At 43.4% G+C, this 27,439-nt stretch overlaps 1 protein-coding gene across 9 annotated transcripts in view; it reads left to right on the top strand.

Moving 5' to 3' along the window:
• Positions 1 to 27,439, top strand: part of heatr5a (HEAT repeat containing 5a) — a 140,802-nt gene that overhangs the window by 99,077 nt on the left and 14,286 nt on the right. For 5 of the 9 annotated variants that reach the window (XM_070879036.1, XM_070879042.1, XM_070879041.1 and 2 more), the window contains 7 exons: positions 1,551 to 1,730; positions 3,691 to 3,925; positions 4,407 to 4,574; positions 6,474 to 6,722; positions 9,902 to 10,029; positions 13,614 to 13,761; positions 16,092 to 16,364. In XM_070879036.1, the coding sequence (XP_070735137.1) occupies positions 1,551 to 1,730; positions 3,691 to 3,925; positions 4,407 to 4,574; positions 6,474 to 6,722; positions 9,902 to 10,029; positions 13,614 to 13,761; positions 16,092 to 16,364 (1,381 nt within the window). Of the gene's footprint in view, positions 1 to 1,550; positions 1,731 to 3,690; positions 3,926 to 4,406; positions 4,575 to 6,473; positions 6,723 to 9,901; positions 10,030 to 11,842; positions 12,270 to 13,613; positions 13,762 to 16,091; positions 16,365 to 27,439 lie in introns of those variants that run through there. The other 4 variants (XM_070879044.1, XM_070879043.1, XM_070879045.1 and 1 more) reach the window with 3 other exon arrangements.

Genomic DNA, 27,439 nt, shown 5'->3' with positions numbered 1-27,439 from the left:
ATTGAGAGAAAACTCATCCAACAGGGGTACTCAGTTTTTCAGCAAAAACTATCAAAAGTTGGTATGGGTAACTCTCCCAATAGCTCAGTTGGTAAAACCAGCACATGTACAGACCAGAAGGTCCTCGAATTCGTTCCCAATCTGTGCTGATTTTGCTGATCTTGATGCAGTTGCTTCAGTTGGCCACAGTGCCGCTTGGACTAGGAAATCAGTTGGGGTTCACTGCCCAATTGTTGTCTATTGAGCCTTACCATCAAGAGCATATGTACGTGGGCAGGATCAGGATAGTCCGCCAGAAGTCATTAGTCACAGTCACTTGAATGAGAAAATTATTGTTGAACCATACTTAATCACAAGTCGAAGAGGGGAAATTAAAAGCAAGATGTTGAACTGAACATAGAAACTTAGGACCCAAAATTACCCAGGAGTTGCTCTGTTTTTAAAAATCCCCATTTTGCACATTCACTTTGCGCCAGTGTAAGTGAGTTGGTTAGGATTTTTTTTACTTTAGTTTAGTTTTGTTTTGTTCAAAAGGGGGCGTTACCAGTCACCTACGCCCGTTTTGACCACTTAAGCCACTTTTGACAGCTAATAGTTGCTCCAAACTAATTCAGGCCAGCGTATGTGGCCGCAAAGCAAACCCTTGCGGAGAGTTAAGAAATCAGCACAGGTCGCCAGAGATGGTGGGAAGGGAAGCGGGGAGGACCTTGCAAAGCACCAAACACCCTCACAACAACATTCAAGAAGCATAAAAACCATCAATAAGAAATAAAAAATAAAACTTAAGTCCTACCTAACTCAGTCTGGGAAGTCAGTGGGCCGCCTCCGACGACTCCCCCTCCGACAACTCCCCCTCCGACGCGTGTCGTGAGGCCACTCGGCCTGGGATGGGGCGAGACGCATCGGGTCCCACGCTGCAGCATGGCTGGGGGCAGGAGCTACTGCACATGCGCGAGACCTCCAGTACGCATGCGTTGAGCTGCCGGCACTGTTTTTCACGCAGGGGCCTAGCTCCGCCCCCTAATGGACAGACTACGCTGCACCAATCCATGGGAGAGGCCATAGAGCGGCCAGAATCCGGGGAAATCTTTTCGGCGCCGTTTTCACCCGAGGAAGTCAGCGCATCTCCGGTGAGTGCGCCGAAAAAACACGTGGACCAAATTTGGGCCCTTAGTAATCATCATAATTTTGTGACTTGATTGGCTGGAAAAACAGTCAGTAGATGTACCAAATACACTGTGATGACCTGCTGGGCTGCTTCTTTTGAATAAAAAGTAAGAAAGGTAGGTTTTAAACTGCAACCTCGTTTAATTGACATGCAAGCTCAGTTCCACAGTACTTGGAAATGTTACAACATGTTCTGAATTAGATTAATTTAGGAACTTGGCCTTTTTTCACTTGTAAAGAAATTTCTAGACCCTTGAAGTACGTGATCAACTGACATCTCAGTGCTAAATATGTGGCATCCTTAGTTGGGCCTGTCCAGTCAGATTTGAAAGGTTCAAAAGTTTGATCAAATTGAAGGTTTCTCTCTTTAAATTCTGCATTAGGTTTGCAGTGCCTGGATTGGAAGTAGAGTTGTAAGTGACCTAAATGATCTTCGAAGAGTTCATCAGCTGCTGGCAACATCCTTGAGCAAAGTACAAGCTGGGAAGGAAGCACAGAATCAGCTGTACAACGAGAGTACCTCAACAATGGAGACTGTCGCTGTTCTGAAAGCATGGGCAGAAGTATGTGACACTAAATACAAGCTCAAATATGCAGTGTTACTAATTTAGCCAGATTAAAAATAATCTTTTCTCTCCTTTGAAAATGATATTTTTTTGGTCTCCAGAAATACATGTCATTCATTATTGAAGACATCTTCATCTGGGTCGTCAGTTCACCCTTACAGGCATAGATTTTTACTAATAAAAAGGAGGAACATTGTGCAAATATATTATAGAAAGCAGTGATTTAAGTACATGTGAAATTCCAGATTTTTGAGTAGCTGTGCTGGTTATGCACATTATTGCCCCTGTCTATGCACCGCAACCTGTTCATTATGTGTGTATACCAGTACAGCTTCAACTATTAGCACCTGAATTGAATAGCATTTTTTTAAACACTGTTTTTAAACCATAGTAGTGGACCTTCTATCACATAGCTCACAGGAAGTTAGAAAGTTTTATAAGGATGTGGAAATAGTGGGTGTTGATGGGAATTGAGAAGATACGGTTTTTGGTCTTGGTTTTGTAATGAATTGAGTGATGGCGTTGGAGTAGTTTAGGGGACTGGGAAAATAAGTTTGGAGAGAGTCGTGAATTGTTGGGGAGAAAAGTATCTGAGTTGCTGTACAGTAGATAAAAGATAGAGAAAGATCGTGAGTACTGTGGGTAGTGATTGGGGGGGAATTAGGATCATGAGTAGTCACAGTGAATGGTATGGATGGTGAGAATTAATTTGGAGAAGTGTGTAATTGGGGAGGGAGGGTTCCTAATTGAGGGTAATGGGTAATTTAGGAGGTAGGTCGTGAATACTGGGGCAGAGGACAGTTGGGAGTGAAGTTTAAATGACTGGTGTGTATTAAAGGTCAGTGAATATCTTGGGAAAGGTCGTTAAGCACTGGAGAAAGTAATATTTGGTGTGGTTGAGGGCATCGGTGGAATAGTGGGTAGACAGAGTGTAGGATAGAATACTGGAAGGAGTGTTGTTAAATATAAATGCGGAGGAGTAGACGTGAATGGAAATTAGTACACAAATGGGGAACAGTGAAGTTAAGTAGAAATAAATGAGAGAAAAAAATTGGGAGGGAGGAAACCAGATGGAAATAAGGAATGGAGAACGTGGGGGCCTGAAGTGGACAGATGCAATCATGTAGAGAGATCCAAACCAAGGAGTGGAATTAGATTTACAAATTAGATTAGTTAAATTATAATATAAAAAGGTAAGCCATTAACATATAAAACAGTATTCATTATAAATGGCTGCAGATCCAAGCCAGGACGTAACTGCAAGGCAATAATCGCTGTTATTTATAATGATCTTCCGAACTATGCCATTCATGTTGTAATCTTTGTTTTGTGGAAAAAGACAGGCAAGGCAATATTCAACTTTAAATACCTTTGATTTGTCTCAGTGTATTGTTTAAATAGTTTATTCTTTAATGGAATATACAAGATTTCTGACTTTCAATACGTCTTCAAGAAGATTATTACCCATCAAAAATAAAGTCTTACATTTCTATAACGCTTTTCATGACCACCGGACGTCTCTAAGTGCTTTACAGCCAATGAAGTACTTTTGGCGTGTAGTCACTGTTGTAATGTGGGAAACGCGGCAGCCAATTAGCGCACAGCAAACTCCCTCAAACAGTAATGTGATAATGTTTTTGTTGTGTTGATTGAGGGATAAATATTGGCCAAGACACCGGGTATAACTCCACTGCGCTTCTTCAAAATAATGGCATGGGATCTTTTACATTCAGCTGAGAATGCAGATGGGGCCTCGGTTTAACGTCTCATCCGACAGTGCAGCACTCCCTCAGCACTGCACTTGAGTGTCGGCCTAGATTTATGTGCTGAAGTCCCTGAAGTGGCACTTGAACCCACAACCTTTTGACTAAAAAGTCGAGTGTGCTACCCACTGAGCCACAGTTGACACTTAAATGTTCAATTCTGTTTGTTTATTTACTTATCTGTTTCCTGCCAGGTTTACATAGTAACAGTTGAACAGCAAAAAGTGTGTGCACCAAGACAGAAGCAGTCCATGCAGTTTGAGAGCTCTGTTGCTGATGGCTCCAAGGATACAATTAATACTGCAGATGGTCTTCTCAATTTGGTCCAGTCAGAACTAGGAACACTGAGTAAACTCTGGCTGGCTGCACTACAGGACTATGCCCTTCTCACCTTGTCTCCAGAATATGCTAATCAGCTTCCAGCTGAAGGTAAGAATATTAATGTTCATAAATTTTACTTAAGTTGAATTTACATGCAAATGTTTCTCCCTCGTTCCTTCACCTGCATATACCAACATGGCTGATGGCTGACCCAACTGAGGTTCAGAGACCTGGGCTGCTCTAGAGCAACTGTCAATGGTCAGAGCCTGCAAGTAAATGGTGACACAACAACCTGTTTTTTTTTTTTAAACCATAAGCTGTCAATATACTATAGCAGCTGTTGTTTTAGCAGCTAAAGTTACGTGACATACAACTTTGAAAACCCTCTATCACAGCGCCACCTATAGTTGTAACAGATACTCCAGTTAAATGTTGACACCTTTAAAATAGATTTTCCAATTGATGGTGTCTGATACTGAAGTTTTTGATGTATTTTGAGATGGAATGTTGCAATCCAGTCAGAATTTTCTTTACATATAATAGGTGTATCTTGAGAGAATAACTGTTTTTCTCTAAATACCATCCTCAGCTAAAAGAGTAGGCAAGGCCTTCCCTAGATTCAGCAATGCCATTCTGAAGCTGACTGCTAAGAAGTGCATGAAAGCAATGAAGAGACGGTTTTCCCTCCTTGTGGGGAAGTGCTTGTCCTTTGCTCAGTGCTTTGCCAAAGCAGCATCAATTGGATCATCAAGCCAAGGTGAGTGGAGGATGCAGGCAAAATGCCATGTCTTGCCACTCTAAAGCACCACAAGCTCGTGTTTCAGTGGACTGTGTCACTGCGGCACCCTTCTATTTTGATTTTAACTATAAAATGTAAATCTTAGGAATTAAAAATGTTGCCATTGATAAAATTGAGAAATACTAAAGCTAAAAATTCCTTTCCTGGCAGAAGATTTTTACACTATTTTCTGTGTTAACATTGAGGTGGAGTGCTTTATTTTAAATCTACCTCAGCTCCCAACTCCTTCCTTAGCCACAATTTAGAGTTCCTCAAAATTTGCCACTGCATTTATTTTTTACTCTAATTTTCTCCTCACCTTTAAAGTACTGGCTCACAGCAGCTCTTTGCCTATACAATTGACAATTCTTTGTGTGAGCTTAGATGGCGGATATCACCGAGGTACTCAACTGTGAAATCCAGTCTCATCCGAACTCCACAGCATGGGCCATTGGATAGTGATCGGGAGCATGAATTGCAGCTGATTTCCACCTTTGTTCGTCCAGGAGCATGAGGCTAACTATAATGTCTCTATCTCTGTCTGCATGGCTCAATACCATACTGGTTAGCGAGTACCTTTGCCACCTAAGCCATCAGAGGAGCACTTTTTTTTGTTTGTAAAAATAGTTTTAAGTTTCCCCTAATGGGTAAATGCACCATATGGTTTTGTATTAAGCTAATAAACACAGAAGGTCTTGTTCTGATTCTCACTTTCTGCAAAGTTAGTTGATCTCAACTGGGACAGCATCTCGGATATTATAATTGGCTTGAGCACTCTGGGTTGGGTGGGTGGGGGTTGATCATCAGTCTTTGTTCCCTCTCCTTATTTCTTTTAAGTGAGTTCTGGAAATATGTGGCTTTCTGGTGAGAACAGGATCAGGCTAATTTATGGTGCCCTTATGACTTGCCTGAAGAATAGCCACGTGACTGAGCTTCCAGAGGATTGCTAAGAGTCAGCACCTTCTGATAAAGCAAGGAGAAAAATTGGTTTAAGTTCACATTTTTTAATGATCAAATCCCGTTATCTTATACTGTATTGCTATTTGATAGTGCTTGGAGGATATTGAAATTTATAAATATTAATTCTGTTTAAAAACATAATATCCAATTTGTGTTGAGTTAGCTGGTCTGAACTGGATCATTATGCAGTATTTTTACATGCACAGTGGTTCTAAAATTGGTCTTCAGCACCCTGCATTTACAAGGAGGAAAACCAGTGCATATGTGTTGATGTCCAGTAAAGACAGGTTCAGGCTTGCGGTGATCTCCTTGGTCAAGTTTGACATGAATGAATAGCCACTTGGATAAGTTATAGGAGTCAATTCAATATTCGTGGAATTGTCAGCTAGGCGAAGAACAACTGGCATGGAGAGGGCGGAAAATATAGCTGCAGTATTTAATTTGCTCTAGATAAAGTAGGTAATAAATTCCTCAGTCATGTTAATATTTAAGGATCTGTTTTATTTCATAATTGACTTGCCTGAAAGTGGTTGATTGTTTCACATAAAAGTCGGCTTTACGTTGCTTTGATTGAATTTACTCGTGACAAACACTCTATTAATGCCAGACAGGAATGAAAGAATGTCTCGCCACACATTCCAGGGATAACTAAGTTCTCCACTCAGACCAGTGACTGAAACTAGAGTGTTCTTGGTTTGAAGGTCTGATTGCTGTGCCATACACGAAGCCATCACAGAAGCCAAAATTTATTTTTAGGAGCACTAGCTTTATTCCTAATATGAAATTGTGAAGATAAATAAATTGGAATTCATCTAATAAGATTTAATTTTTCCTCAAACCAGTAATCCTGAGAACTTCAACCTCATTAAAGTTGTCATAAAATGCTAATGTATGATGTGTTTCATCTCCTTTGGCTAGGTGGTGCATTCTATACCTCCGAGACCATAGAGGGTGCAAGGCCACATTATTATAATTCTTGGGCTCCAATTCTTCATGCCACAGCATTGTGGCTGAACAGTACAGGTTTCATAGTAATTGACCCGGATGAAGGCTCTTCTCGTCTATCCAGACCTGTAACCCCAACAATGCTGGGTCATGAATCCACTTTGGCAAATGCAGTGAAGTCGCCAGAGGATGTCAACACTGATAGATTCCATCTCATTCTGGGTTAGTAAAGCAATGTTTCTTTCTGTAAATGGGATTAAAGGATATATTTCATATATGTATGTGCATATTATATTTAGAAAAAAGCCTCCAGGGAGCATAAATCTGGGCAGAGATTTCTATTGCAGGCCTATTTGCAAAGTTTATCTCATTAGCAAGGCATTTTATGAAGGAAATATTAATATATTAGTTATTTAAAACTGTTAATGAAACCGAAGCAAACAAAGCAACTTGAGGTATCTTTCCTTAGACGTAATTAAGTTTTTGAGAGAAAAATCTACAACAATGCAGAAGTGTGATAAACAGCAGAAATGTGGAATTTGATGGCTGTGTGAGACATTCTGGCATATTTGCAATATTGTCAACAACAGTAGCTTGTGTTTATATCACACCTTTAATGTAGGAAGGCAGCCCACTGTGTTTCGCACAGGTGTAAGGAAACTGGATGCCGAGCCAAAGAAAGAGAAATTGGGAGGAGTGAGCAAAAGCTTAGAGGTGGGTTGTAAGGATGAGAGGGAGGTGGATGACATTGATTTTGAAAGGGAATTCCAGACAGTGAAACTGAGAGGGATGTGGAAAGACACTGGTTTAGAAAGGGAATTCCAGATAGTGAAACTTAGGTAACAGGTGGTGAGGCAAAGTGGGGGATGTCCAAATGGCCAGAATTAGAAGAATAGAGAGTCTGGGGATTACTGGCGAAAGTTGGGGACAGGGAGGCCACAGAGGGATTTAAAAACAGACATGAATTTTAAATCTGGGAATCAGGAACCAACATTGATCAATGAATGAAGGATATGGTGGGCAAGTTGGACTTGGAGCTGGACAGGATCTGAGCAATGCGGTTTGGGCAAGCTGGTGTTTATGGAAGATGGAAGGCCAGCAAAGGGGTGCATTTGAATAATTGAGTTTGAAAGTGACCAAGGTTTGTATGGTCAGGAGTTTATTGGCAATGGGGTTTTGAGAGGAGGAGGTAGATCTTCGGTAAAAGATGTGTTTGGAGAAGAGATGGGAGAGAAATTTGAATCCAGGGCTTGAGTGGGAGAGGACCGGAGAGGGCGGTTTGGCATCGGAGGAAAGGTAATGGAGAAGCAGCTGAGCAATGGTCTGTATCTTTGCAACAAAGAAATCCATAACTCCCTACATTTGTTGTGTGAGGGGAGAGTGGAGGGGGCAGGAGGAGTAGTGGGCTGTTTTGGCAGAGGAGAGTGAGGTCCAGTCGGGATTGATGTTGTCAAGTTAGAACTGACGATGGATCAGTAAGCTAGTTATGCGCTAAGTATGCTTAAGTTTGTGCACCTCTGACCTGGGAAAGCAATCGTATGACCTTACCAGAAGGAACAACAGGGTTGGGTGAATATTTGCTGGGGATGAAAGGAGAAGTGAGGAAGTGGTTGAATAAATGAACAGCTGCAGAAAAATCGTGGCAATTGGATGGCCAAAGGGTAAGCAGATGGGAGTTTGAAAGGGTGGTTGTCACCAACTTAGAGGAGATTTTTCCCCTCGTTTGTCCTATCCTTCGTGTAGAGAAAAAATACACTAATGCAGCAGTTGCAAAAATTCCAATTACAGAATCCTTAAAAAAAATGCTGTTCATACTTAAATTGCATTTTTTAAGAACTAAGAGCAGGAATAGGCTATACGGCCCTTGAGCCTGCTGCGCCATTCAGTAAGATCATGACTGATCTTTGACCTCAATCTCACTTTCCCGCCTGATCCCCATATACCTTGAATCCACGAGAGTCCAAAAATCTTATGTTCTCATTCAAGGCTGAGATAGATAAGAAATAGGAACAGGAGTAGGTCATTTGGCCCCTTGAGTCTGCTCTGCCATTTAATAAGATCATGGCTGATCTGATCTTGGGCTCAGCTCCACTTCCCTGCCCGCTTCCCATAATCCTTGACTCCCTTATCATTCAAAAATCTGTCGATCTCCACCTTAAATATATTCAATGATCCAGCCTCCACAGCTCTCTGGGGCAGAGAATTCCACAGATTTATGACCCTCAGAGAAGAAATTCCTCCTCATCTCAGTTCTTCTGAAGCTATGTCCCCAGTTCTAGATTCCCCCATTTGGGGAAACATTCTCTCTACATCTACCCTGTCAAGCCCCCACAGAATCTTTTATGTTGAATCAGATTCAGTTGGGCTGAATGGCTTGTTTTTGTGCTACACGCTCAATATAATCTGTTGGCTTACGGCTTCTGGTCACATTCTGGTACCTCACCCAAGTAGCCATTATTCATCTGAGAGCTTTTCAGTGAGTGTCAGCAGGTTACTCAATTACTGTACAAGTCGATGGTGAGGAGTGCGATGCTGACATTATCTTCACATGACACGCACTTCCAGCAGGAACCACTAGATATCAATCAGGAGTGGGAACTCTGGCTGATTTTACTTCCTTAACTAATGATGTGAGGCCTCGTGTAGTGTCTCCTGGGGCCAGTTAACTCAGTAGAAAACTGAAATCTTCCTGGTTTGTACAGTTCAGTTGCCCACCACTTAAACCTGCTGAGCCATGATGTGTTCCTAGCTAGTATTAAATGCATCTTTCACTCCCCTGTTGATTCAGTAAACTTATCCAGTGATTGGTGGCAGTTTTTGTGTAGCAGATGCCCAGCAAAAGAGAGGAGAAAAAAGAAAGACAGACTTAGATTTATATAGTGCCTTTCACGACCACTGGATGTCTCAAAGCGCTTTACAGCCAATGAAGTACTTTTGGAGTGTAGTCACTGTTGTAAAAATGACAAGAGAGGGAGATATCCATGCTATTATAGGTGTGTATCACTTAACGGCTGTTCTCCACTGGTGTAAATTAACTATTTAGCTCACAGCCCCTTTACCCATTTTGTGAATGAATTTGAGGAAAGCTTCTGCACAAAATGATCCCTTATTGCTTCTGGCCAAGAAATGGAATGTGCAGGAACAATGGAGAAGCAGTAGAAGTGCAGTTATTCCCTTCTATAACCTTTAGGATTTTGTGGTAATTTAGGAGAGAAAGTTATCTTCTGTGTCTAGTATGTTTTGTGGCAAAACTAATATATATTTTAACATCTTCAGATAGGAAAATCACAACTGATTTGTTTTTAAATGAACAGAGAGCTTGTTTCACCAGTCTGGTTGAAGAAGGTTAGGTTAAGGAATTCAGAAAAATATTATATGTTGTTGTGCTCCTTTAATCACAGGAATTAGTGTTGAGTTTCTGTGTTCACCACGACCAGATGCACCAATGGAAAGCATCGTAGCCTGTTTACATGCTCTGCAATCACTGCTGGATGTTCTTTGGTCACGTTGTAAAATAGGAAGCGATCAGGTATTGCATGCAAACATATTCTATCAAGTTTTTGTTTAATTCCTCATAATCCTTTTTTCAGAGAGAATGGACCTATTGCTTTATGAAGTTTGTTAACCATTTTCAGTTTGATTTCAATAAATTAACATGCTTTCACCTCTTCCCCAGTGACAGTGAACCACAGAGACTGAGAAGGTCTTGGGTTCAATTCCTGGTAAGCTGCCTCATCTCCATTTGGGAAACAGTAGCAATTCTAGAGTTGACCTCAGCATTTGGGGCTAGAAAAGGGGATAACGTTTGATTTACTTTCTACTCCCAATTGCTGTTCATTTATCCCTGTTGAAAGTGCAAGAGTGTGAATGTCTGAGAAGGATAGGTTCCAATAGTTATAATAGTGCAAACAGTCCACCAACCTGCATTTTCCAAGCTCGCAAATGAAAATTTGGGCAATGTACTGGAGAGCTATTATTACCATATTTGAGAGGAAAGAAAATTGGAGAAAGGAATAGTTTAGGTGATACTTAGCATATCTGTTGTTCAGTAAAACAGTGACCTCCGGTAAAGTATACCAAATACCGCCACGAGTGAGGTTGACCAGATAACTCGCAAGCAAGCTTGAAGATTTTTCACTGGATTGTCTATAAACAAATATGAAAAAATGGCTACCTCTCACCAAACTTTGGGTTGATTACCGTTCTGCATGCTGTCCTCTTGTGTGACTCACTTCAGTTAGTGATGCTCTAACGAACTTCACAAGTGTCTTTGTTTCTTACTGCTTTTGAAATTGCATCGGGTGCATTCTGTCTCCATATCTGTATACAGTAACAATTTGATACCTGTAAACTATATTTTGCTATCCTGCTCTATATTTGCCATTCCTCCTTTACAATAGACAAGTTGTAAAGCCAAGGAATCTGGTTTACTTTTTCAGCCAAAATAGTTTAAAAAGTTAACAATAGATTAGATTCATATATTATGTTCTGTTGTAGAGAATTCAAATTTTTTTTTCCTTTCTCAATTTTTCTCTCTGCCACTGCTTTCTTTCTCCAGTACCTCAACCAAATAATAATCTTCATGCATGAGAATTACCAGTGAATGTTTGACCATGGGGCTGTCATAGCTGAACCCAACCCTTTTCTTACCCAGTATCAACTGGAGTGCTCTCTCCAGTTCAGAATGACTAACTTAGATCTAAGATCTCTCAAGGCTGTTCGGCTAAGTATCAATCCATGTGGTGCAGTTACCTACAGAGCCAATGGGGAGAAAATTATCTCATTCTTTTACTGTATTTGGTACTCTTGACCTTACTTTACCACTCTTCCTTCAGCTCTTCCAATGACTGTGTGTGACTTTGCACAGTGGGCTCAAGTTTCGGCTCGAGTTGCTCTTATTTTTTTGGAGCAATTAGTTTAGAATGGAGTATCTTAGAAATTGCAATTCTCGGCATTTAGTTTGCTCCAATTCTAGTGAGTTAGAATAGTTTTGTTGTAGAATAGTTTTTATTTTCAAAAGGGGGCGTTACCAGCCACCTAACACCTATTTTGCAAGTTTAGGCAGCGAAAACTTACTCCAAACTAATTAAGAATGGAGTAAGTGTAGATTTTTGTATGCTCAGAAAAATCTTGCCTACACTTATAAATTAGGTGTAGGGAGTGAGAAATAGGGAGGGGAAGGGAAGTTTACAAACATTAAACACTTCACTTTTACAAATAAAGAGCCATCATCAATAATAAATAAATCAATAAATCAACCAATAAATCAATCAAAAAAATTTTAAAATAAAAAAAATCAATCAATAAATAAAAAATTTAAAGTTTCTACTCACCTACTGCAGCATCGGGAGCCCTCCAACAGCCTGCTGGGATGGGGGTCCCCCCAGGAAATGCCGATCGGGCAGGTCCCTCCGCCGACAAGGATGCCGAGGACTTCGGGTGGGGCCCATCCCCAGGAGTTGCCGAACTGCCGCCCAGAACTTCGGGCAGGTCCCTCCGCCAACGAGCACGCCGAGGACTTCGGGCGGAACCCATCTCCAGGACATGCCGGACCACTGCCCAGGACTTCGGACGGGCCCCGAGAAAGCCGAGGACTTCGGGCGGGGCCCATCCCCAGGGGATGCCGGACCGTCGCCCAGGACTTCGGGCGGGCCCTTCCGATGCCGAGGACTTCGGGCGGGGCCCATCCCCAGGACATGCCGGACCACTGCTCAGGACTTCGGGCGGGGCCCGCCCCCAGGAGATGCCGGGCGGGCCGCCGCGGAAGAGGTAAGGGCAGTCGGGCCACTCAGCCCGGGATAGGGGCGCGACGTCCCTTCGGCCAGGGATAGGGTCGTCGCCCGGAGACAGGACGCGCTGGGGGGGCCAGGAGCTACTGCGCACGCCGCAGCCTCCGCTGCGCACTGTTTTTGGCGCAGGACTGTAGCTCCGCCCCCAGCAACTCCTGCTGCGACGCACCGACCTGGAAAGGGCCCGACAAATATCGGAGAATATGGAGGTTGGTAATAGGCGCACTTTATGTTCTAGGAAATATGCGTGCCTCTCAGAGGTGCGCCGTTCTGCGGGAAAGCCAAAACTTGAGCCCACTAAAACTTGCAGTTAAATTAAGGCTCATCTCGATGCTTGCATTCTCTTGACCCACAGTAGTTTCAGTTTTGTATTTGGTCATTTGATTCGCTTTTTAAGTTCACGTTCATCACAAGACAGTCCCTCTGTGGGTTCAGTTAAATAAACTGTCTGATATGGTACTCAGTTTTACAGACTACAGGGGTCCTGAGTTTGATATTTAGATCTGTGCTTGGCTAATTCATCGAAGCCAGGACAGCGCTCTCAACTTCAGGGTCTGCAGGCTTACGAAGGGGGTTAAATTGGGATGTGGCTTCTCCAGTGACTCACTGTTTGAAGTGTACATACATGAACATCTGGTATCAACTGTGACCTCTACCCTTCTCTCTTTCACTCCCTTCTCTTTCCGCCCCCCCCCCCCTTTCCTCCGCCCCCACCCATCCCCACCCTACTCCCAAACCATTGAGTAGCCTGTCAGCATTCATAATTTAGACTCACACTTGAAGAATAGCTGTCCGAGCAAGGTTGCAAAGAGATTTTAGTTCCTGTGAAGAGACAACATAGTTTGTGTCACTGCTTTCAAGAAAGGAGGTACAAGGAGAGAAAATGAGAAAAAATAGGTATGAGTCATTCATTTAATATTAAGAAGCAAAAAATCTCAATAGTTATAGTTTACTATGCACCCAACCTAAAAAATGAATTGCAGCATAGTACAAAGACTTCTGTGATTTATCTTCTCTTCGAAGAAAATTATTAGGTTCTTTGAAATGAAGACCCATATCTTGGGACTTTCATGGGTAACATTTAACCTATCTAGTTATGTGGAGAAAAAAAGCCTTGGTTTGCTCTCACCTTTAGCTGGGTCCTTGTTGCATTTTATAGTGTATTCTGAAGTAAAAGATTTTTCTTTATTTCTTGCCAATAATTTTATAATTTGTGCGGCTGTACATGCTTCCTTGTCCCATATGGATTGCATTTGATTAAAGTCGGTGTTTCTGTTTATTTCTTTAACTGACAATTGAATTCCCATTTTTTTCTCTGTTGCAGGAGCTTGGAGTGGAATTGCTGAATGTGCTGCATCGATTGATACTGACACGTGAGTCCCCGTTCATCCAACTAGCTGTAATTGACGTCGTTGAACAGATTATACGTGCAGCCCAGGAGCACGTGAAAGAAAAACGGAGAAGTGCAGAAGGTGGGCATTCATAGAAATGCATTTAATTGGTAAAGAAGTTCATAAATTTATGAAACCCTTTGCACCAAAACTGTTCATGTAGCAATGCATTGGCTTACAAATGGGGTGTGGCGCAGAATGTTGAGCTGCAGGTTTGTGCCCTTTATTCCCCACATGAAAATATTTTATTATTAATACTGTAATAATAGCAAAGCGTGATGGTTGTTTTTGTGACTGGAAGGCTGTTTCCAATGGGATTCCGCAGGGCTCAGTAATAGGTTCCTTGCTTTTAATGGTATATATCAATGATTTAGACTTGAATGTAGGTGGTATGATTCGAAAGTATGCAGATGATACTAAAATCGGTTGTGTGGTTGATAATGAAGAAGAAAGTGTAGACTGCAGGAAGATATCAATGAACTGGTCAGGTGGGCAGAACAGTGGCAAATGGAATTCAATCCGGAAAAGTGATGCATTTGGGGAGGGCTAACAAGGCAAGGGAATGCACATTAAATTGGGAGGACACAGAAGTGTAGAGGAACAAAGGGACCCTGGAGTGCATGCCACAGATCCCTGAAGGTAGCAGGCCAGGTAGATAAGGTGGTTAAAAAGGCATACGGAATACTTGCCTTTATTAGCCGAGGCATAGAATACAAGAGCAGGGAGGTTATGTTTGAACTGTATAAAACACTGGTTAGGCCACAGCTGGAGTACTGCGTGCAGTTTTGGTCACCACATTACAGGAAAGATGTGATTGCACTGGAGAGAGTACAGAGGAGATTGAAAGGATGTTGGCTGGACTGGAGAATTTTAGCTATGAGGAAAGATTGGATAGGCTGGATTTGTTTTCTTTGGAATAGAGGAGGCTGAAGGGAGACCATATTGAGGTGTGTAAAATTATGAGGGGCCGAGATAGAGTAGATACAAAGGACCTATTTCCCTTAGCAGGGGGTTAAGAACCAGGGGGCATAGATTTAAAGTAATTGGTAGGAGGTTTTGCGGGGAAATTTCTTCAACCGGAGGGTGCTGGAGGCTAGAACTCACTGCCTGAAAGGGTGGTAAAGACCGAAACCCTCACCACATTTAAAAAGTACTTGGATGTACACTTAAAGTGCCGTAACCTACAGGGCTATGGACCAAAAGCAGGAAAGTGGGATTAGGCTGGACAGATCTTTGTCAGCTGGCGCGGAGACGATGGGCCAAAATGGCCTCCTTCCGTGCTGTAAATTTCTGGGATTTTGAGATGATGAAGGGAAGCAAAACATTGCTACACAGCAAAAGTGGTTACAAAAATGATTGAAACGTCAACATTGGCCACTCATGCACATTTTCTAGTGATCTGGTGCAAAGTATCAGGATCAGGAAGTGTTACAATAGGGATATCTCCCCCTTTTTAGATGGCATGCAAATACTTGGTAATTGGTAAAGTACTTATTTTAGGTCATGGAAAATGGTGCTTGAAGTGAGACCTTTTCTATGATGATATATAAAAATTACAATTTAATAAACCTCTAAATTAAGGCTTCTCAACTGAGGGCCAGCAATGTTTCTGTATAAGTGCATCTTGTACAGTTAATTTCCCCACAGATAAATGCCTCATCACATTGATGCCAATCAATCTTGTAATCTACTTGTAATTATTTTGTTACCTATTAATATTTTAAAATTACCTCTGAGAGACTAATAGGATACTAATTGTTAGAGGATGGTTACTCATTAATACAGCCTTGAAGTATTCTACAATTTTAATTTTAATATATGCTTAAAAGTAAGGAGAGCTCTGAATTGGCTAAAATATGTAACTTTTATTCATTAACAGTATGCTTCAAAAATCAGAAGTTCAGTCCTCTGCTCTTTTCCACGCCCACCAAACTTCCTCCCTGTTTCTGAAGGCAGTGAGTCAAACTCAGACAAGCATTTGTTTTTCATTCATGAGCTTGTATCTTGGGGCATGGCTGGAAGGGAGAGGGGAGAGAAGGAATGAGTGAGCGCAATCCTGTTGTCACTTACTGCCAATATAGAAATACACACTTCCAAGCGATTACTGGTTGGGATCAGAAATGGCAATGTAAGCAGATTTTATATCCCCCCCCCCCTCCCGTGCCCTCCCCGCCTCACTCCCCAGCTTGCAGACATAAATGTCATTTATCGTGCCCCTTATTCATTCTGACTGTGTTCAGCTAACTTGGCAGAGTCCAGGGATCAAGCCTGGAACTTCTTGATCTAAATGACTCAGACCACTTATCCATCGAGCTATCGGGAGGAGCCTCTAGCTTTTTCTGGTTTTATGTCAAAGTTCTGAAGAAATTTGTTTCATTTTTTAAAATTTGTCCAATTACCTCTGTGTTTAGTTGATGATGGTGCTGCTGAGAAAGAGACACTACCAGAATTTGGAGAGGGCAGTGACACGGGTGGACTGGTACCAGGAAAATCCCTTGTCTTCGCAACACTGGAGTTGTCCCTCTCCATCCTTGTTCGTCAGCTTCCACAATTAAACCCTAAACTTGTGGGTGCTCCTATTAGCAATGCTGGGAAACCCCAGCTCTTGTCCGAGGATGGCGTTAAATTAGTAGCGGCTGCCCTGGGAATTCTCTCTGAGCTCACTTCAGTGTGCTCCCCCACAGGTAAGTTGTGCACATTTTACAAAACTAATTTATATTTGCCCATTTGAATTTTGATAGTTTTGTTTTCAAGATGTTGATTTTTAAATCTGTTGTATAAAGATCTATATTTGGAGTCTTGAGAATATTTCTTCTAATATACAATTATCCCTTGGGCAAAGCCAACTTTGACTTTGCTAATGTTGCAGACTGGCTAGAACTCATGAGACCCGTGAAGATTTAACTCTTGAAAGTTTAATTCTGACAAAATTTCAGTTCTTCATTTAACGGACAATTGTAATGACTGTGAAGCCATAAAAAGAAGAAAAAAAGTGGATCAATTGCCATGATGATGTTCACTCGAGAGAAATAACTGTTGACAGATCCTATTTAACAGCAATTACTAAGAAATCTATTACTTTTCACTCTGAACTGTATTGGGGGGAAGTTATTCAACGAAGGGATCTGACATACAGTTTTCTGATGAAATTGTAGTGGAAATGAAAGCATTTCGCAATGAAATTTAAAAACATTTTGGGCTAATTTGTAAACTGAAAAATTTCTGGTTCAAGTGGAGCTATCTCAAACTAAGCTTAATGTGGGATCTCCATGAATAACTCAACACCATGGCTGAGCAAGAGATCAAGTAACTTCTGTTGCACTGTGTGGTCAAAAATATGGGTCCGCCATAAATTTATGGTTTCTCTGTTGTGGAGGGGAAGGCAACAATTTACTTTATTGAAAGTAAATTGAACACACTGAGCTGTTGGACTTGAATGGGAGGTCTTTAATCTAGCAATTGACTGTGAATCCCCTGTACTCGTGTCCTCGGTGAAACGTTTTAAACATCCCGTAGCCTTTCTGGCCCTACTTTTTTTTAATATACAAATGAATGGATTCGAAGGAGCCTTAACAACTTTTAATGTAAAACTTTTTTTTTTATGGAGTTTCACAATGGTGTTTGGTTAGGGAAATCCAGGATTTTGACTCTGCAATAGTGAGGGAATGGCAGTTATATGGCCAAGTCAGAATTATTGGTAACTTGCAAATAACGTTCCATGACATTGCTTCTCTTATCTCTCTCCGCAGTAGAGATTGTAGGGCTGAGAGCAGCTATCACAGTATGCTTAGTGAATTACTGTTGCAGCCAGTGGATCGTATGTACTGCAGCTGCATTGTGCAGGTGGTAGAGGGGACGGATATTGTATCCTGTGGCAGGAGCACCAATCAAGCAGAATGCTTTTTCCTGAATGGTGTAAAGCAGCCATTCTCAACCGGCGGTCCGCAAGAAAGTTTCATTGGGTCCGCCATAAATAATCTCCGGGATTTTTTTTAAAATCAGATTTTGGCAAAGAACAATACACCATCACAGAAAAAGTGGAATCGAGCTTAACAAACTGGATCTTTGTTTCCCTCCCCCACCCCCACCCAACATTTGCGATAACGACAGCAGCTGCAGCTGAGCCAAGGCCCCCTCTTTCAGAAGGGAAAGAGGTAATGCTCCCTTTAAGCCTCCCAGCCACACAGCACTCCAGCAATCCCGCACAGCTGGCTTGCCGGGTTTTCAGTGCATAAACCACAGATGCGTGGTATTTTAAATGGCCCACACATCCTCTCAAAAGGGCCGTGCACGCCAAAATATATTGGCCCGGATTTTCTGGAGCCTATGACCACGTACGTGGTCGAAAGTGCCTCGCAAGTTCCATGTTTACACATGCGTTGTGCATGCCCAAAAACCCGGAACTTGCGATCTGTCAAGAATCTTCTTGACAGATCCTCCGTATCCACGGGAAATGGACATTCGCTGACGGAGAGTTGGGCAATTGCCTAACTCTTGCCCAACGAATGCTCATGAAACTCTTGCATCTGGTAAATGCAAGCGTAGGGCCTTTTACCAGCGTAAGAGTGAAAATAAATATGAAAATACATTTTTTTAAATCATTTTAACATTCAGAAACCTGTAAAATAAGTGTTATTTTTGGCCCTTAAAACATTGAAATTGAAAAAAAAATTTACATTTGTAAGTTTTAAATGTTTAATTCAATTTTAGTTTAATTAATTTTAAACGTAATGATTTTTTTAAAATTTCAGTGCTGTTAAAATGTATTTTTGGGGTGATTCCTATTAAGCTTATGGGGATTCTGTACGTAAATGGAATCTCCATAAGCATAATGAGAAGCCCACTTAATTCCAGAGATGCTTGCGAACTGCATGTGTCCCTGGGATACGTGGGCCTCTACGCAAGCATACACGTAGAGGCCCAGGAGCGCGAGTCTCCGTGGTACCAGGCACATCAGGTCGGCGCGTAGTTTTATTGCGATTCAGTGGCGTCTGCCCGCAGGAAGTGTCCAACCACAAAGTCAGGCCCTTTACAGGGGACATTGGAGAGAGCTAGTGGTCGATGAGCGCAGATCCTCCAGCTCGAGCTCTCCGTCCCCTGCTCTCCTCTCATCAGGTCCCGCTGTACATTTACTTCCCCAAAACTTGTCCTAACGCCACACTGCGTTGCGTGGGCTGTTATTCCCCAAACCCTCGGGCTAATTGGGACAGTTGCTCTTCTACTTTCAACCCTTGCTCCTTGAATCCTCTCTCTGCCATATGTCACCAGCTGCATCTGTAACCCATTCAGTTGAAGTATCCAGTGACTATTGAAATCAGCTAATGGCAACATAGCGCACGCCCATCTTAGTTCTGTTTCAGATTTGATTAGTTTTGTCCTATTATATATTATTCACGCGGTTGAGATTGTCAATCAAATGAAGGCCGGGCAAGAAAATAGGCGGCAGCTGCAAGGAGGAAAGTAACTTCTGGGGTCAAACAGTGAGTCGCTGCCTTTGTGGAGGAAGAGCGAAATAGGTCAACATTAGTTAACTATTAGGATTGACATTTATTACCAGCAAAACTGAAAACAATTTGCAAACTCATTTAAATATTCTGAACTGTTTAATATTTTCCCCGAGTTTCTTTTCTATCTTCAAAGTGTTGACTCACACTGTAGCATAGTTGCAAGGTACTGGCTGTCCTTTGGTGCCTAACCTCATTCATTCTTCACACATAAGCCTATACCTTGACTGTTAGCAGTCTTGCTCTACACAGGAGGGCATCACAGGCAGACATGGTTGTTCACATCCAATGTTGGCCTCCAGCTGGAACTTCAACCTTCCAGCATTGTCCTGGAGATGCCAGGAATAAAACATGAATCTCGACCCTGCTGTGAGCAATTTTGAAGAAAAATCACTTGGAAACATAGAAATTTACAGCGCAGAAGGAGGCCATTTCGGATCATTGTGTCCGCGCCGGCCGACAAAGAGCCATAAGGCCGTCGGTCAGCAGCCCTGAAGGTTACATATAAATCTATGAACAATGGCGGATAGCTAAAGAGCATCCGGCCCAACCAGTCCGCCCCACACAACTGCGATACCCCATGTATCGCAATATTTTACACTCTACCCCACCCGGAGCCGTGCGATCTCCTCGGAGAGGCAAAAAAACAAATAAAAACCCAGGCCAATTTGGGGAAAAAAATCTGGGAAAATTCCTCACCGACCCGTCCAGGTAATCGAAACAAGTCCAGCAGATCACTCTGGCCGTATTAGATTCCTTGATACCATTGTATCTGCAGCAACCAACAAGAGGTTATCCAGTCTAATCCCACATACCAGCTCTATGTCTGTAACCCTCATCCAAGCACCTTTTAAATGTGGTGAGGGTTTCTGCCTATGTCACCTTTCCAGGTAGTGAGTTCCAGACCCCCACAACACTCTGAGTGAAGAAACTTCCCCTCAAAATCTCCTATCAATTACTTTAAATCTATGCCCCCTGGTTGTGGATCTCTGCCAAGGGAAATAGGGCCTTCCTATCCACTATATCTAAGCCCCTCAAAATTTTAAACACCTCAATGAGGTCTCCCCTCAGCTGCCAAGGAGAACAAACCCAGCCTATCCAATCTGTCCTCATAGCTAAGATTCTCCATTCCAGGCAACATCCTCGTAAATCTCCTCTGCACCCTCTCCAGTGCAATCACATCCTTCCTATAATACAGCGACCAGAACTGCGCACACTATTCCAGCTGTGGCCTAACCAGTGTATTATACAATTTAAGCATAACCTCCTTGCTCTTGTATTCTATGCCTCGGCCAATAAAGGCAAGCATTCTGTATGCCATCTTAATCACCTTATCCATCTGGCCTGCAATTTCAGAGATCTGTGGACAAGTACTCCAAGATCCCTTTATTCATTTACACTTCTAAGTGGCCTACAGTTTAATGTGTATACCCTTTCTTTATTAGCCCTCCCCAAGCATGTTACCTCACACTTCTCCGAATTAAATTCCATTTACCACTGCTCTGCCCACCTGACCAGTAGATTGATATCCTCCTGCAGTCCATGACTTTCCTCTTCATTATCAACCACACAGCCAATTTTAGTGTCATCTGCAAACTTTTTAATCATACCCCCTATATTCAATTCTAGATCATTGATGTATACCACAAAAAGCAAGGGACCCAGTACTGAGCCCTGCAGAACCCCACTGGAAACATCCTTCCAGTCACAAAAACATCCATCAACCATTACCCTTTGCTTCCTACCTCTAAGCCAATGTAGATCCAATTTGCCACTTTGCCCTGGATCCCATGGGCTTTTACCTTTATGACCAGTCTGCCATGTGGGACTTATCAAAAGCTTCGTTAAAGTCCATATACACTACATTGTACGCACTACCCTCATCAACCCTCCTGGTTACCTCCTCAAAATTCAATCAGGTTAGTCAAACACAACCTTCCCTTAACAAATCCGTGCTGACTGTTCCTAATTAATCCATGCCTTTCTAAATGTAGATTTACCCTGTCCTTCAGGATTTTTTCCAATAATTCTCCCACCACTAAGGTTAGGCTGACATGCCTGTAATTACTCAGCCTATCCCTTTCTCCTTTATTAAACAAGTGTACCACATTAGCAGTCCTCTGGCACCATGCCTGAATCCAAAGAGGACTGGAAAATGATGGTCAAGGCTTCTGCTATTTCCTCTTTTGCTTCGATCAATAGCCTGGGATACACTTCATCCGGGCCTGGGGACTTATCCACTTTCAAAGCTGCTAAACCCCTTAATATCTTCTCTCTCATTATGTTTATTTCATCCAGAATTTCACACTCCTCCTTCGATAGCAGAATCTGCATTGCCCCTTTCCTTTGTGAAAACAGACGCAAAGTATTCATTAAGAACCATACCCACATCTTCCGCCTCCACACACATTACCCTCATGATCTGTAATAGGCCCTACCCTTTCTTTAGTTATCCTCTTGCTCTTAATATATTTATAGAACATCTTTGGGTTTTCCTTGATTTTACTTGCCAAGAATTTTTCATGCTCTCTCTTAGCATTCCTAATATCCTTTTTCATTTCACCTCTGAACTTCCTACATTCCTCCAGAGATTCTACAGTATTTACATATGAACATAAGAAATAGGAACAGAAGTAGGCCATACGGCCCATTGAGCCTGCTCCGCCGTTCAATAAGATCATAGTTGATCTGAACATGGACTCAGCTCCACTTCCCCGCCCACTCCCCATAACCCCTTATCGTTTAAGAAACCGACCATTTCTGTCTTAAATTTATTCAATGTCCCAGCTTCCACAGCTCTCTCAGGCAGCGAATTCCACAGATTTACAACCCTCAGAGAATAAATTTCTCCTTATCTCTGTTTTAAATGGACGGCCCCTTATTCTAAGATCATGCTCTTTAGTTCTAGTCTCCCCCATCAGTGGAAACATCCTCTCTGCATCCACCTTGTCAAGCCCCCTCATAATCTTAGCCATCGGTATATGATATAAGCTTCCCTTTTTTTCTTTATCCTCCCCTGTAGGTCCCTAGACATCCAGGGGATTCTGGAACTGTTATTCCCACACTTTTTCTTTAAGGGCACAAATCACTTCTCAACTTAGCAAAGGTAGCCTTTTCCTCAATTGGTGACTTTTATTCCTGGTCTATCCTTGTCCTTATCAGTAACCACCTTGAATCTGACTGAATTATGGTAACTGGCACCCAAGTGCTCTCCCACTGATACTCCTTTTACCTGCCCAGCTTCAATCCCCAAAATTAAATCCAAAACCGCCCCCTCTCGTGTTGGGCTTGTTGCATACTGACTAAAAAAAGTTCTCTTGAATGCATTTTAGGAATTCCGCACCCTCTATACCCTTCACACTATATTTATCCCAATCAATATTAGGATAGTTGAAATCCCTTACAATTACTGCCCTATGGTTTTTGGACTTGACAGAAATGTTCCCACATATTTACTCTTCTATCTCCCTCCCACTGTTTGGGAGTCTATAATACACGCCCAGCAGTGTGATCACCCCTCTTTTTTATTTTTCAGTTCGACCCATATGGCCTCATTTGAAGATCCCTCTAACATATCCCTCCTCACAGCTGTAATCGTTTCTTTAATCATTACCACGATCACCACCACATTTCCCCCCCCCCCCCCCTGCCTTTTTACTCCCCTCTCTGTCCTGTCTAAAAATCCTGTAACCAGGAATATTGAGCTGCCAAACCTGCCCCTCTTTCAGCCTTGTCTCTGTAATGGCTATATCATCATACTCCCAAGTGTCTACCTGTGTTCTCAGCTCATCCGCTTTATTCGCTATACTCTTTGCATTGAAGTATATACCATTTAGCATAGGAAGACCTCCTTGATTACTACTTACTAACACTTGTTTCGTCTGTCTTACAGATTCACTTTCTACATTCTTGCTTTCCAAATTCAGCTTTACTTCCTTCCCGATTGAATTTGTTCTTGCGTTCCCATCCCCGCCAAGCTAGTTTAAACTCTCTCCAACAGCACGAGCAAAACTCCCCGCAAGGATATTGGTCCAGGCGCTATTGAGGTGCAACCCGTCCAGTTTGTACAGGTCCCATCTCCACCAGAAGCAATCCCAATGCTTCAGGAATTTAAAGCCCTCCCTCCTGCACCAACTCTCCAGCCACGCGTTCATCCTCTCTCTCCTTCTCGTCTTGTACTCATTAGCACATGGTGCCAGTAGTAACCCAGAGATGACTACATTTGAGATCCTCTAGTTCCCTAAATTGTGCCTGCAGGACCTCATCCCTCTTTATACCGATGTCATTGGTCCCGATATGGACCACGAACTCTGGCTGTTCACCCTCTCGCCCCAGAATGCCTTGCGTCTGCTCTGTGACATCCTTGATCTTGGCTTCAGAGAGGCACCATATCATAGAAACAGAGAAAATAGGTGCAGGAGTAGGCCATTCGGCTCTTCGAGCCTGCACCGCCATTCAACAAGATCATGACTGATCCCCCACGCCCCCTCCACACCCCCCGACCCCCCCAGCCGCAAGGATCACATCCAACTCCCTCCCGAACACATCCAATGAACTGGTATCAACATCTCTCCGCGGCAGGGAACCCCACAGGCCAATAACTCTCCGAGTGAAGAAGTCTCTCCCAATCCCAGCCCAAACAGCCTACCCCCATCCCAAGAGCGTGCCACACCCCCCGGCTCCGGACCCACCCAACACCGGGAACACTCCCCCCGCACTCAACCTGCCCCATCCCGTCAGAATCCTTCCCAAATGCCGAACACCCCTGGATGTCGAGCCTCCAGCCCTGGCCACCCCGGAGCCACGCTCCCCGCGACGCCAACCACACCACATTCACCAGCCGCCATCTGCGCAGTTAAACCGTCCATCCCACTCTGAACACTCCCCGCACCGAGGCACAGAGCCCCCAGGCCCGCCCCTCCAACACACTTCGCCCCCCCCCCCAGACCTCCGCTGCAATGTGGCCCTTCCTGTCCCCTGCCCTGGGTTTCTCCACCCCCCACCTCCACCACTCTCCCCTCCATCCCCCGCCCCCAAATCCCCTCAACTTCCCTCTGCCTCCCCACACAGGCTCCCAGCTTGGGGACGGTATCCTGGAGTCATGTCTATGGCTGCAGAACCACCTCTCTATTCCCCTAACTATTGAATCCCCTATCACTAAAGCTCTTTTATTCTTTGTTCTGTGCAGCTGAGCCACCCATGGTGCCTTGGACTTGACTCTGGCTGCACTCCCTTGAAGCGCCATCACCCTCACCGTCAGAAGAGCATATCGGTTGGCAAGTGAGATGGATTGGCGGGGGGACACCTGCACTACCTGCCTAGTGTTCTTCCTCCACCTGGTGTTCACCCACTTCCCCTCTGCCTGCATGCTTTTAAGCTGCGGGCTGACCACCTCCTGAAACGTGCTATCCACATAGCTCTCGGCCTCGTGGATGCACCGGTGACTCCAGCCTCTGCTCAAGTTCCGAAATGCGGAGCTCGAGTAGTTGAAGCTGGAGACACCTCCTGCACACGGTTGTCTAGGCTGCACGAAGTGTCTAGGACTTCCCACGTGCTGCAGGATGTGCACTCCACAGGACTGAGCTGCCCTGCCATCCATCTAATTTGACTTATCTGTTTTAAAAAAAAGAGAAAGAAAGATACTTATCAACCAACCAATCACTTACCTGCCCGGATGAAGGCTGTGAGCGTGCAGAGGTCGGAAACGCAGTTTGGATCCGAATCCGAAATCAGCGGAGCGCAGGGGAGTAACACACTCTGCAGCGGGAGGTCGGCGAGGCGGCGGAGGCCCGGGGGTGGGCAAGGCGCGGGAGACCCGGAGGTCGGCCTGTGACATCGCAGGAAAGCAGGAAGCGGAACTGGCCTTGGAAAAAAATTGTTTTTTCATTTTCATTCTATTCTTTTGTTTGTTATAAAATATTGGAGATGGGGGAGGGGGAAAAGGCTATTTGACTAGCACTCGAGCAGAGAACCAGGACTGGCTGATGTGCCGGGAATAATCTGTGAGGGAGTCGGGAGTTGCGGGGGAAAGAGGGAGACTGGGGATCAGTTGATTGGGCTTCATGTGGAGAGAATGGGATGGGTGAGAGACCAATATATTCTGCAGCAGCAGCAACATGGTGAGTGGAAACGGCGCTGGAGAATTTTTATCCCGAAAACATGCTTTTGTTGAGTTACAGGGGGTTCGTGGAATTTTTATAACATGGGATGGGGGCCTCAGAAGCAAAAAGGTTGAGAACCTCTGATGTAAAGCTTCTTGTGTTGTTACCGCATTACCCATCTAAGTGAGTGATGAGCATACCATTATATTCCAGACTGGAACCTTGTAGATGGTGGAGAGACTTTGAGGGGCCAGGGAGAGACACTTGTTGTAGAATACCGAGCCTTTGCCATCCCTTTGCAGGCATAGTGGTGATATGACCGCCAAGATGTTGATGATGTGGGAATCGGATGTCAGTGGTCTATTTGAAGTCCACAGGGAGGTAGAGATTGTTTTTGCCTACCACTTAAGTGGCACAAATGTTATTTGCCTCTTGTCAGCCCAAACCTGGATATTGTCCACTTCCTGCTTTAGGATGTCATGGGCTGGTGTATTATCCGAGGAGTTGTGAATGGAGCTAACACTGGAATCATTAGCGAACAGCCCCACTCCTAACGATATAACAGGGAAATTCATTGATGTAGAAGCTGAAGGTGATTGGGCCAAGAACGCTGCCTTGAGGGACTCCTGATCTGGTCCTCGGGCTGTAACAATTGGCCTCCATGACTATCATGACCAACAACCATGACTATCTTTCTGTATGTCTGGATTGTCTCTAGTCACTGGGAGCTGTTTTTTTCCTTTGATCTCAGTTTAGCTAGGGCTCCTTGATGCCATACTTGTTTGAATGCTGCCTTGTTGTCAAGGGCAGTGACACTTTTCCCTCCTCTGGCATTCAGCTCTTGTATACGTGGCTGATCTAGTGAGGTCTGGAGCTGAGTGGTTCTGATGCAACCCAAGTGGAGCATTGAAGAGCAGGTTATTGGTGACTATGTGCTGGTTGATAGCATTATTCAAAACTTCTTCCATTGCTTTAGTGGGAGGAGGCTATTAGAACAGTAATTGGCTGGGTTAAATTTATCCTGTTTTTTGTGGATTGGATATAAATTTGACAATTTTCCATATTCTTGGCTAGATGCCAGTGTAATAGCTGCACCAGAACAACTTAGCTGGGGGAAGGGGTAGTTACTCTTGGTGAGCCGGTCTTTTGCACTGCAGCTCAGATTTTGTCAAGGCCCATAGCTTTTGCTGTGTCCAGGGCACTCAGCTTATTAATGTCGCGTGGAGTGAACTGAATTGGTTGGACATTGGCACCTGTATTTAGATTCCCCAATGTGAGACTGCATGCTGAGTGCTAAATATAGTTAACCAGATTGGACTATGTATACATAAATTGTTGGCTCACATGGAAGGAGTGTTTTTACCCTTGTTATAGGTGTGGGAAGAAATGATTGGACAGGTGTTCCATCTGCAACATGGCAAAGTGCCAGAAGGGCAGCTGGAAGGATTATTGATGTTTATTTCCAGAGGGAATGGCCCTTCTGGAAAGTGGGGGGGTGGGTGGCGATGGGGATGGGTGGCGAGGAGGAGTGCTTGGTGATGGATTAATGAGCATGCCCCTGAATAGGACTGAACAAAACAACGGATGTTAGGAGGCGGGATAAAGTACAATTAGAAATCACAAATGTTCACTCCTGTTGGAAAGAAGTTAATGGGTCATGGTTTCATTTGCAGTATTTGGCCCCTTTTGAATTAAGTTAGCAAAGCACACTACTGTTGAAATTTGAATTTAGTCGGCTATTTACTTTGGACAGTGTATTCGAGAAATCGCATTCATTCGTACTTTCTCAGGTAAATTTCTCTCATTCTGTACACAATTGGGATTTCAACAATTTGACACTGGCTTTATGCAAGTTGGGAAGCGGCAAGTTATTTTAAGTTAATTATTTAACCCATACAAGCATTGGAATTTAAAAACATAGAAAATAGGTGCAGGAGTAGGTCATTCAGCCCTTCGAGCCTGCACCGCCATTCAATGAGTTCATGGCTGAACATGCAACTTCAGTACCCCATTCCTGCTTTCTCGCCATACCCCTTGATCCCCCTAGTAGTAAGGACTACATCTAACTCCTTTTTGAATATATTTAGTGAATTGGCCTCAACAACTTTCTGTGGTAGAGAATTCCACAGGTTCACCACTCTCTGGGTGAAGAAG

The sequence above is a fragment of the Pristiophorus japonicus genome, chromosome 4 (genome assembly GCF_044704955.1).
Source record: "Pristiophorus japonicus isolate sPriJap1 chromosome 4, sPriJap1.hap1, whole genome shotgun sequence".
NCBI lineage: Eukaryota > Metazoa > Chordata > Chondrichthyes > Pristiophoridae > Pristiophorus > Pristiophorus japonicus.
Note: the sequence above shows the minus strand (reverse complement) of the source record. Positions and strands in the feature narration are given on the sequence as shown.